The sequence below is a fragment of the Electrona antarctica genome (genome assembly GCF_951216825.1).
Source record: "Electrona antarctica genome assembly, chromosome: 7".
NCBI classification, from domain to species: Eukaryota; Metazoa; Chordata; class Actinopteri; order Myctophiformes; family Myctophidae; genus Electrona; species Electrona antarctica.
Window position 1 is genome coordinate 16,913,015 of NC_136812.1, and position 13,000 is coordinate 16,926,014.

Sequence of the window (13,000 nt, forward strand, 5' to 3'; positions counted from 1 at the left end):
ACACCAGTACCCAGTGTATAGCCTACACCAGCCTACACCAGTACCCAGTGTATAGCCTACACCAGTACCCAGTGTATAGCCTACACCAGCCTACACCAGTACCCAGTGTATAGCCTACACCAGCCTACACCAGCCTACACCAGTACCCAGTGTATAGCCTACACCAGCCTACACCAGCCTACACCAGTACCCAGTGTATAGCCTACACCAGTACCCAGTGTATAGCCTACACCAGCCTACACCAGTACCCAGTGTATAGCCTACACCAGTACCCAGTGTATAGCCTACACCAGTACCCAGTGTATAGCCTACACCAGCCTACACCAGTACCCAGTGTATAGCCTACACCAGCCTACACCAGCCTACACCAGCCTACACCAGTACCCAGTGTATAGCCTACACCAGCCTACACCAGTACCCAGTGTATAGCCTACACCAGTACCCAGTATAGCCTACACCAGTACCCAGTGTATAGCCTACACCAGTACCCAGTGTATAGCCTACACCAGCCTACACCAGTACCCAGTGTATAGCCTACACCAGTACCCAGCCGTGTATAGAGGGTATGCGCATGCATAAAGTGAATGGCAAATCGAGTGGCAAAGTGAGTTTAACATTGTTTAATGTTGTTTAATGCAATCAGATAAGAGTTTTCTGTTTGGATGTATGGGCTGTCAAGGCCAGAAAGTAGCTTTTTCAGTAGGCGTTCCTGCATAACTTCCGGGTTTGATGATGATGTCACGCGCATACCCGCTATAGTCTACACCAGCAGTGTATAGCCAGGGATGCCCACGCTTTTTGACTTGAGATCTATTTAAAATGACCAGCTCAACAAGATCTATACCCACCAAAGAAAAAGAATGATCCCATTGCTGAATATACGTCCAAAATCTACCTGAGAGGGCTTTGGAATATTGTGCTGGCGTTACATATGAGACAAACGCAGGTGCAATGAGAAACGTTACATTTCAGGTAAATGTAAAAAGAAAAACTAGAAGGCGGTGTTGTTTGTGTCGTACACAGTGTGATCTGAGTGAAACACACACACATTGCCCACTGACCGTGTGACCGTGCGTGCTGTGTTGCTATTGTTCCGTGTTGTTGTTGTTTCTCCGTGAATGTTGTGTGTCGAAGAGCGGTGCAACAGAGGGAAAATATAAGGAGCTCTGAGAAGAGAAGTCAAGTACGTGTGTTGTTTTGGTCCATCGCACGTTGTTTTGGTCCATCGCATCACGGAAACGGTCCATCGGTCCATCGCATGGACCATTTGGTTGTAAAAGCATACGTGACGATCTATGACATGGCCACTCGATTGTGAACACAAGCAGAATTCTCTCAAATGTACTACATATAGATAGCAGATGTACAAAATTGCGGCACAATACATTTTACGAATAATTAAATGATATTCTTTGAAAATAACCCTTTGAGATACGAGGAGTTGTGAGCTTGTCATTTGGCTACTTTCAAATGAGTGTAAAATAGAGTTTTAAGTGGTTAACAGATAATAAAACCATGCACCGCCCAAGAGCATTGTCTAGAGACAATTTGAATGTGCGGGAGGTTAATCCTGCACTCTCGCAACCCTCTCGGACATGTATATGTTATTGCTGGTTGCCATGTTTCAACCCTCTCGGACATGTATATGTTATTGCTGGTTGCCATGTTTCAACCCTCTCGGACATGTATATGTTATTGCTGGTTGCCATGTTTCAACCCTCTCGGACATGTATATGTTATTGCTGGTTGCCATGTTTCAACCCTCTCGGACATGTATATGTTATTGCTGGTTGCCATGTTTCAACCCTCTCGGACATGTATATGTTATTGCTGGTTGCCATGTTTCAACCCTCTCGGACATGTACCTACTGTATGTTATTGCTGGTGGCCATGCATGTTTCAACCTTCTCGGACATGTACCTACATTGTTATGGTTGCCATGTTTCAGTGCCGTTGCTCCCCAGACAGAGAAAGGTGCTAACGTTGGTTGTTTGTCTTTCAGAGTGCGGCCGCTGCTCCCAGTCCGGTGATGGGCAACATGCCCCCCAACGACGGCATGCCAGGAGGACCCATGCCCCCAGGCTTCTTTCAAGTAAGTCAATGATTCTCAACACGCGGGAATGGGAACTTAAACTACACTACATTGGTTCCACTGATCCAAGCCAGAACACAACCGATTGATTGTTCTGAAAAGGCACCCATCTGACCACTTGTCCTCACACTCTGTCACCATTGAGGCTTTTCTGTCTGTCTGTCTGTCTGTCTGTCTGTCTGTCTGTCTGTCTGTCTGTCTGTCTGTCTGTCTGTCTGTCTGTCTGTCTGTCTGTCTGTCTGTCTGTCTGTCTGTCTCTGTCTGTCTGTCTGTCTGTCTGTCTGTCTGTCTGTCTGTCTGTCTGTCTGTCTGTCTGTCTGTCTGTCTGTCTGTCTGTCTGTCTGTCTGCCTCCCCTCCCTCCATCCATTCATCCCTAAGCCCTATCCGTCTGTCTCCTCCTCCTTGTTTAGCCTCTTTATGCTCAACTAAAGTAGTCGATCTACAAGCTCACAATGGGTCTCAAATGCAACGCGTTGTGAGCTTGTAGGTCGGCTATTTTTGGCCAACGACACTGTTGTACGATGGAAGTATAAGAATCAGGTTTTAGCTAGCTTAATCCCTGTCCAGACTCCAGATGTGTTCCCCTTTCTCAATCTCTCTCTCTCTCTCTCATATGACACTGGGGTAGTTCACCTCCAATGTCCTGTCTGCATCTACAGTACAGTACAGTACCCATGTCTGATGATATGCTGCCATGTAATGACCTTTCTTTGACCTCTACCGTATACTGTGTTTGCGCTACTTTTACTCTTTCAAACAATATTACTGATTGAAAGTGAAGGAAGCACTCAGGCATGTGTTTCAGTTTCTAGGGACTAACCTGTAGTATCTAGAGGCTGTAAAGGTCTGTTTAGGTGAGAGCAGAGGATAGGATAGGAGAGGAGACGATGGGGGGAGAGGACAGGAAAGGAGATGAGACGATGGGGGAGAGGACAGGATAGGACATGATAAGAGAGGACAGGAGAGGAGAGGATGGGGAGAGGAGAGGATGGGGGAGAGGACAGGATGGGGGAGAATTGGGGGAGAGGAGAGGATGGGGGAGAGGACAGGATAGGGGAGAATTGGGGGAGAGGAGAGGATGGGGGAGAGGACAGGATAGGAGAGGACAGGAGAGAAGAGGAGAGGATGGGGGAGAGGACAGGATAGGAGAGGACAGGAGAGAAGAGGAGAGGATGGGGAGAGGACAGGATAGGAGAGAATTGGGGGAGAGGAGAGGATGGGGGAGAGGACAGGATAGGAGAGAATTGGGGGAGAGGAAAGGAGAGGATAAATGGTGCATTTATATAGCGCCTTTATCCAAGGCGCTTTACATAGATTGTGCATTGAGGATGGGGAGATGATGGGGAGAGGAGAGGAGAGGAGAGGATGGGGGAGAGGACAGGATAGGACAGGATAGGAGAGGACAGGTGAGGACAGGTGAGGACAGGAGAGGACAGGAGAAGATGGGGGGCTATTTTCTCTGGTTTGTGTTGCTTCACTAATTCCTCCTGTTATCACTGTTCTGTGAAGGCTGTCTGGGATGATGACGAGGTCACACACATGCACACACGCACACACGCACACATGCACACACGCACACACACACACACACACACACACACACACACACACACACACACACACACACACACACACACACACACACACACACACACACACACACACTCTCTCTCTCTCTCTCTAACCTACCCAGAGTGAAATATAAGGTTAGGTTAATAATATTAAGGCTTGAAACATCATTTGTCCCACAAATACTTCACTGGAATTCTGGGGGTGGTTGAACTATTCCTTGTTTTTTGTGAGGCAACACATCGTCACACAACACTCAGTCGCCAAAGAATAGATCAGGCTTACCGTATGCTGCTTGCACGCGCACGTGTGTGACTGTGTGTGTGCGAGTGCGTGCACGTGCGCGTGTGTGTGTGTGCGCCCGCGCGTACGTGTGTGTGGGGGTGTGTTGGGGTCGTAGAGAATGTTAATGATGTATGAGCAGTGAGCAGGCCAGGGAGAAAGCTATCTGATAGAGATGCGTGAGTGACATTGCTTTCCATAAATAGACTGCGTGCATGGAGGAGGAGGAGGGGAGGAGGAGGAGGAGGAGGGGAGGAGGAGGAGGAGGACAGAGAGAGAGGGACAGACAGACAGACAGACAGACAGACAGACATACAGACAGACAGACAGACAGACAGACAGACAGACAGACAGACAGACAGACAGACAGACTGGTATATAAGAAGTATATAGCTTCAGTGTTCGCCACCACTGCAGTAATATTTCCTCTCCTCTCCTGTTTTCCTTTCTTCTCTCTGCTTAGCTCAGCTCATCTCGGGCAGCTAACCAGGCAAAAAACAGAAAAAAAGGAAAGGAAAGAAACAGCAGGGAAAGAGTGTGAAAGGAGAGCCTCCATGCATAACAAACCCACAGCAGCCTCCATGCATAACACACCAACACACCCACAGCAGCCTCCGTGCATAACACACCCACAGCAGCCTCCGTGCATAACACACCCACAGCAGCCTCCATGCATAACACACCCACAGCAGCCTCCATGCATAACACACCCACAGCAGCCTCCATGCATAACACACCCACAGCAGCCTCCATGCATAACACACCCACAGCAGCCTCCATGCATAACACACCCACAGCAGCCTCCATGCATAACACACCCACAGCAGCCTCCATGCCTCCACAACACACCCACAGCAGCCTCCATGCATAACACACCCACAGCAGCCTCCATGCATAACACACCCACAGCAGCCTCCATGCATAACACACCCACAGCAGCCTCCATGCATAACACACCCACAGCAGCCTCCATGCCTCCACAACACACCCACAGCAGCCTCCATGCATAACACACCCACAGCAGCCTCCATGCATAACACACCCACAGCAGCCTCCATGCCTCCACAACACACCCACAGCAGCCTCCATGCATAACACACCCACAGCAGCCTCCATGCCTCCACAACACACCCACAGCAGCCTCCATGCATAACACACCCACAGCAGCCTCCATGCCTCCACAACACACCCACAGCAGCCTCCATGCATAACACACCCACAGCAGCCTCCATGCATAACACACCCACAGCAGCCTCCATGCATAACACACCCACAGCAGCCTCCATGCATAACACACCCACAGCAGCCTCCATGCCTCCACAACACACCCACAGCAGCCTCCATGCATAACACACCCACAGCAGCCTCCATGCATAACACACCCACAGCAGCCTCCATGCCTCCACAACACACCCACAGCAGCCTCCATGCCTCCACAACACACCCACAGCAGCCTCCATGCCTCCACAACACACCCACAGCAGCCTCCATGCATAACACACCCACAGCAGCCTCCCACACTCAACACTAGAGATGCACACACAATACTCCCTCGCTCGCTCCCTTCCACACCATATATCAGGTTTCCTTATGTCAAGTGGACACTGATACCGGCTTAACTGTGTAGTAGTAGTAAAGACAGAGACAATGTTGTTGTCATTTCCCGAGCCATGGCTTTGCTACGGCCAGCCCAACATATATACACACACATACACACACGCACACGCACACGCGCACACACACACACACACACACACACACACACACACACACACACACACACACACACACACACACACACACACACACACACACACACACACACACACACACACACACACACACTGTATTGGTCCCCCCCCACCAGCAACCGGCAACCTTCCACTCCCCCACAGCCTGTTAATGTAATGAGTCTGATGCAGCGGGGATATGCCACATTTTCCATCATTCCTTGGAGGAAGTGTTTCCTCCTACAATAATGAAAAAGAAAAGTACGCCATTCTTCTTGCACATCGTCAGCACTAAGTTATCGGGTCAGCTGTTATGCGTGCACAGGGAGGTGAAACGTACTTCTACCACAGAGTGAGTGTGTGGAAGACTGTTGAAATATTCATGACAGTGAATCATATGCCACTGGATCTGGATCGTCGGCTCTGAAGCGCAGCTGATCAGTGAGAGCTAATGTCTTGGTCCGTTGTTGTCTTAACAACTCTGGGCCAGCGGGGGCAGCATAGAGAGCAGGTAGCATATCGTTGCTGTCGGGCAGAAATGCCATATTCTAATTTTTTTCCCCATACATTTAATGCCCTACTTGATCCTACTACAATGTCACACGAAAGTAGTAGATCCACAAGCTTGGAAGTTGAAACGTTACCTTTGGCGGGGCGCTGCTTACCCATTAATGCTAAACAGTACAGATTGTGCAAGAATGTAATATTTTTTACAGAGGTTTTTATGATATTGAGGATATTTAAGAGCCAATGTTGATATAACCAATTTCTTTATACGTCCCTGGGGCGTACACTACCTTGGTTACACCGTGTTATGCCAGGCTGAGCCAGGCTATTGAATACCGAGGGGCACTTCAAAGTATCCATATTTTACGCAACTATAGACATTACATTATGCAAAAGGTCACAAGGAGATTCGGGATATTATGCCCAGAAGAACTGCGATCCAATGCAATGAAGAGATATTTAAATAAGTTCCTTAGTTGACCAGTATAATGTTGACGTAGCAGATTTTCCGACACTAGCGCTCTCATTGGGAAACGCACACTAGCCTATACCGTCCGCTCTCATTGGGAAACGCACACTAGCCTATACCGTTAGCTTGCAATCAAGTAAATTGAACGTGGCTGCCATGTTCTGGCACACACATTATTCATAAACCACTACTCCCTTCTGCCTATACTGTCCATATACCTATGGCTTCTGTGGTTCAGGAGGTAGAGCAGGTAGTCCAATGATCCCTGGGTCGTTGGTCTACATGTCGAAGTGTCCTTGGGCAAGACACTGAACCCTACATTGCCTCCAATGTGTCGGTCGGTGTGAGCTTGCCACCATTGGTGTGTGAATGTGGGAAGTGAGGACGCTGGCATCGACTGTCCACCGCTTCACCTCCCAATGTATGAATGAATGAACCATTGTAAGCGCTTTGAGTAGGCACGTAGTGCATAGAAAAGTGCTATAAAAATGCAATTCATTATTATTATGGCAATACAATTATTTCCAACTATACCTTTGACTGCCACAAGTGCTAAAATGTGTTTCTTCAAACTTGAATAAAAATCATTTGAAAAGCGTAATGGTGCAAAAGAGACGCTAAGACGGTCAGGCCTGGCCGTGTTGCAAACTTAAGTAAAAGTATTAATACTGCAATGTAGAAAGTAAAAGTCCGGAATTCAAAATTTACTTGAGTAAAAGTAGTATTTGTCTCAAAACGTACTTAAAGTACCAAAAGTAGAAAGTATTATAAAAATCATTAAATGTTTTTTTTCCCCAGTAATTTCATGAAAAAACAATAATCTGTCGTCTGGTGGTTGTATAACAGGGCAATAAAAATAAATATATGACACGTTACAGTGTATTCATAATGTTTAGTAGTGCGCATACAAAGTTGTACACAGATCGGTTTTAGGTAAGAACATGAATTGGCCTGTTATTGCGCCACCATGAGGCTGATTTGAATTTTTTTGAAGTGCCATTTCTTCCTCTGCTTAGTGGGAATGTGTGTGCATAATTTGACGGAAATTGCATGTTGTGTTCATGATTTGACGCATTTTGTTCAAAACGGACCAATCCTGCAATCTTTGGAAGGCAATCTTAGCCAATGGGGATGGAATATGGGGAAGCGGACAGGTCCGTGTTGATCACAGCACTATAAAGATGGTGTATACCGATTTGCGTGATGTATGGATAAAATGTGGACGAGTAATATAAAGAAATGTGTGTTGCAATGGTCGGCCTCATGGTGGCGCTATAATTGTCCGTTGTGAAAACATTGGGACAGAGGTTCGTCATTGGCATCCAGGGAGTGTGTGTGCGCACAGTTTGACATCGACCGGGTTAACGATGCCGGAGATTAGCTGTACGCAGACGGACGGACACACTGTCACACACACACACACACACACACACACACCCACACACACACACACACACACACACACACACGGACGGGGGAAAAAATCCAAGAAATTCCATAAAATAGAGAACAAATGTTTGTACAGTAGATGAGCTTGTAGATCTGCTATTTTCACTAGTTTTGGTGCAGGTCCCGGGGAGATATCAAACTTCTCTTTGGGGTCACAGGCTAAAAACTTTGGGAACCCCTGCTTTATGCGTGAGTCTATGGTACTGTTATAGGGTGGGCCACCTTCATAATCCCCCATTCACTCCCTATAGCAAGAGTCTATGGTACTGTTATAGGGTAGGCCACCTTCATAATCCCCCATTCACTCCCCATAGCCAGAGTCTATGGTACTGTTATCGGGTGGGCTAGCTTCATAAACCCCCATTCACTCCCCATAGCAAAGAGTCCAGCGCTGCAGAGCAGCAGCAGCAGCAGCAGCAGCAGCAGCGTAGCCCTCTGGGGAGGACAGACCAGCGGAGACTCTGAGTAGCAGGAGGGGGAGGGACGAGAGATGGACAGTTAAGGAGAGAGAGGGGAGAAGAGAACAAACCAGAACAGAACAGAGGATCTAACACACACACACACACACACACACACACACACGCACACACACACACGCACACGCACACATTCCACGCACACTGGCACATCGTGCTTTGCATACTGCACGCACAAACATTATGCACACATACATCTACATGCAGTACATGTAAATGAATACATAACTATGCACACATACTGTACTGTGCAGATCACACCCATGCACGCTGCACCTTTAAGCACCTTTTAAGTGTGCTATGACTGATGTAGTTTACTTAACTATTGCTGCTGTTCTCATATTCCTTTGTTATTGTTGCCAATGCTGAGGAACCAAAACCAAATAACTTTACTCTTATGTACGATATGAAGTAACAATAAAAGAATCGTGAAGTCAGGAGAGGAGAGGAGAGGAGAGGAGAGGAGAGGAGAGGAGAGGAGAGGAGAGGAGAGGAGAGGGGAGGGGAGGGGAGGGGAGGAGTTGAGAGGAGAACGGAGCACTATGGAAGAGAAAGGACAGTGAGACTTGACATAGCGGGGAGAATGACATAGTCTTTGAGAATAATGATGTGTTATTAATGCTGCTTAGAAGTGCATGAACGCAACCTTAGCAGTCCATGACAGCAACATGACACATGATGGATTCACACTCTTATAGCCGCTTAACCCTATAGCCTACTTTGTTGACCGGTGTCTCCTTTCTACACCAAATCTCTTTGCAATGCAACGCATCACATTGTTAGCTTGTGGATCTGCTATTTTTGCCCAATGTTTGCCTACAGTAATAGGATAAGCCCAGAAAAGGGACGCTAGTGGTTAAAACGACGCACAAGCTCAGAATGTTTAGGTGACAAATTACCTCATATACAGACAATATATATTGTATAGGCCAGTCAATCTAAGATTTGACTCAAAAGAAATTGCAATAGTAACTTGCCCACTTGCCCAAATGTGATGACCTCATCACAAGACGGCTATGGCCGTTTTTACCCCAAGGAGTGTTTTTCATGCAAAACTAATGCTTGCAATTGATTCAGAATCATGAATAACCCCTAGTTTGACATGTCACATGCTACTTAAATTACTATTGCAATTTCATTTGGGTCACGCCCCTTTTGAGCTTAGATTGACTGGCCTAATAGACAGTCTGATCAACTGAGCACAACTAAAATAAAGACACGTCAGGGGAAGAAGTGTAAATACATCTGAGCGCCGGGGCTTCCCTCGGAGGAAACGCACATTCGATCAAATGGGCTCTTCAGATGTGCCACTGTGATCCGCCTGTCAAACAATGTCAGCGAAGAACAGCATACTTTGTGAAACTAATTCTCATATTTGCCCAAGGCATGTCAGATCCTCTGAAGTATTAGGCATCACATTATGTCTCTAAGCTAGTCAGAGGGCGGAGCGGCTTCCTTCCACTTAACTACAACTCAGCTCATTGTGCCAAAAACGCAGACGCAGGCAGTGTGTGTGTGTGTGTGTGTGTGTGCGTGTGCGTGTGCGTGTGCGTGTGCGTGTGTGTGTGTGTGTGCGTGTGCGTGCACGTGCACGTGCGTGTGTGTGTGTGCTCGCGTGCTTGCGTGTGTATTTGCAGGTAATTGCAACTCTTCAGGGATAATGGCAAAAACAGGGCAGAAAGAATGACACAGTAGAATCCCCATTGTTAATTTAACTCTGACAGTGTTAAAATGGGTCCAAATGGACCATAACAACTCGGTACCGTTAGCAACTCGTGTCACGGGATACATTTTCAAAAAGATTATTCCACGCTGAGTCACAGAGAGCATGTGGTGAATGAATAAGGCGTTTGTAGCTGATAAGGCTGACCTCCCTCTGGGTACTTTGTGGTCAGCCTTATTACAGATACTGCCTGCCTTATTATTAAAGCTATTGTACCCAGTGGTTGAAAAAGTACTTGATTTTCTTTACTTAAGTTAAAGTATCAATACTAGTCTGCAATGTGGAAATACTTGCTTACTTAAAGGACCACTTCACCACTTTTCAATAATCTTCATAATAGGTCCTCACTAATAATCATGGTAAAATGGCACGATTTCTTTCTACTCAGTCTGTGTCTCATAGGAGGGCTGTGGGCAGTTTAGAAACCGTCTTCCAGTGACATCATCATTAGGCAGATTATTTTTTAAACAATATTTATTTTACAAAAATGTTTAGATTTTCATTATCGTGAGAACGATTGCTTCCATTTTCGCATTGCAACCTTTCAAGACTAGAAAGCCTGCAGTTTCTATTAGCTTGTATTCCCCATCGATGATGTCACTGGAAGACGGTTTCTGAACTGACCACAGTCCTCCTATGAGACACAGACCGAGTAGAAAAGAATTGCGCCATGTTTTCGTGATTATTAGTGAAGACCTATTATATGAAGATAGGCTGAAAAGTGGTGAAGTGGTCCTTTAATCATAGCACGAAGTGACGTGCTGTGAGCTTGTATATCTGCTATTTTTGAATAGCCAACAAAAGGGTACAACAATGGTTAAAGTGGTTAAAAAATGATTAAAAATACCTCAAATCTAAAATGACACAGATGCTGTCCTGGTCCTAATGGGTTAACTCTGAGAGCGTACAAATGAGACAGATTTGTACAAAAATTAGAAGGTGTGAGAGTGGATCTCTGAGAGAGCGAGGGAGTTACAAATGGAAGAATTCACCTTGAGGTTTTTACTGTGTTAGAACTAGAGAGTTGACGGACGCTACCCCTTTGGACCATTGGTGACTGAGGGAAGACAGAAAGAGATGACATACATACACAAACACTCACACAGATGATTATGAGACTGAAGAGTGTTCCGCAGCAAGCAAGAGAAATTGTGAATGAAAAGTGAATAATAATTAAATAGAGGAATGATTCCAACGTTTCTGCAAAACATTGTGGAAAGAAGAGAGTGTGTGGGATATATCATGTTAGTCCTAAGCAAACATTTCCTCTATTCCTCGTCTGCTGTTGCCTTTCAGACTTTAGTCTTATTAGCTTACTTAATAATCCATAGTAAAATGGCATTGCTTGCAGACAAGAACTGATTCTCAAGCTAACAACATGTTGCGATGCAATTTACAATTTAGGCATTTAGCAGACGCTCTTAACCAGATCAAATGCAGAGAGCCAGTGTAGTGCCTCAGTAAGCTAGGATCACGAGTAAACAAAGGACATGGCATCAGTCTAAACAATTGCTATCAAAATAATCAAATGTACATTCATTGCAACTATATAGGATAGCAGGTAAACAATGAACGTAGCATCTGTCTAAATAACCTGCTATCTGTGACACATCAGCAAGTGACACGGTTGTACTACACAGTATAAATTGTCTGGGTCTGCCTCTCTCTCTTTCTCTCTCTCTCGCTCTCTCTCTCTCTCTTTCTCTCTCTCTCTTTCTCTTTCTCTCGCTCTCTCTCTCTCTCTCTCACACACACACACACACACACACACACACGCACGCATGCGCGTGCACACACACACACACACACACACACACACACACACACACACACACACACACACACACACACACACACACACACACACACACACACACACACACACACACACACTATATTGTCACTTTCGGGTGGAAATCTCATATGTCCAAAACAGTTACTCTTTGGGACTCAAGTGGGGCATACATTTATGAAGAAAAAACCCCCACAAAAAGTTAAAATAATTATGGACAATTGGACATAAGAGGTTTCTGCCCGACAGCAACGAAATTAGGGTTAATCTGTTAGCGCTGAGCTTGAGCCAAGTGTGTTTTGTCTGTCAGACTAAACGTGTACCAGTCTGCTGGGACAATGATTTAAATATAGCCAGTGTCCCATATTGAGCCAGCTTTGCTTCTGTCTGAACCCTGCCTTCACATGCTGTTGTTTCATAGGTAAACACCACAGAAAGAAAGTCTAGTCAGTCGCACTGGTAATGGTCTTGAGTTCCACACACACATACACACGCACTCTAACGCATACAAAGACACTCCCTCTCACTCCATCTTTCTTTCTCTCTTTTTCTATCTCTCTCTTTCACCTTTTCTCTGTCATGCACACACACAGGTTTGTGTTACTACACTTGTGAGGACATCAACATTTAAGAAGGTGATGACATGAATGCCATTGTTTTTAAAATTGCCATTTTTGACCATTAGCCGAAAAAGATCCCTAAACCTAACTTCTGTCTAATCCTAAACCTAACCCCAATCTTTTGTCTTTTTCTAATGGTAAGCAGATCTTGAAAAATCTTTTTTTCAACCACAAAAATAAATAAATATATATATATATATATTGTGAGGACCAGGGCAATGGACGTTTGGTCCTCACAAGTATAGCAATACACACACGCGTACACGTACACTGTACACGCACACACGCAC

The 13,000-nt window shown here is 45.8% G+C and overlaps 1 protein-coding gene across 2 annotated transcripts in view; it reads left to right on the plus strand.

Annotated features, from left to right (window-relative positions):
* Positions 1 to 13,000, plus strand: part of ssbp4 (single stranded DNA binding protein 4) — a 126,540-nt gene that overhangs the window by 94,602 nt on the left and 18,938 nt on the right. For both annotated transcript variants that reach the window (XM_079506602.1, XM_079506603.1), the window contains exon 5: positions 2,003 to 2,092. In XM_079506602.1, coding sequence (XP_079362728.1) covers positions 2,003 to 2,092 — 90 coding nt within the window. The remainder of the gene's footprint in view (positions 1 to 2,002; positions 2,093 to 13,000) is intronic.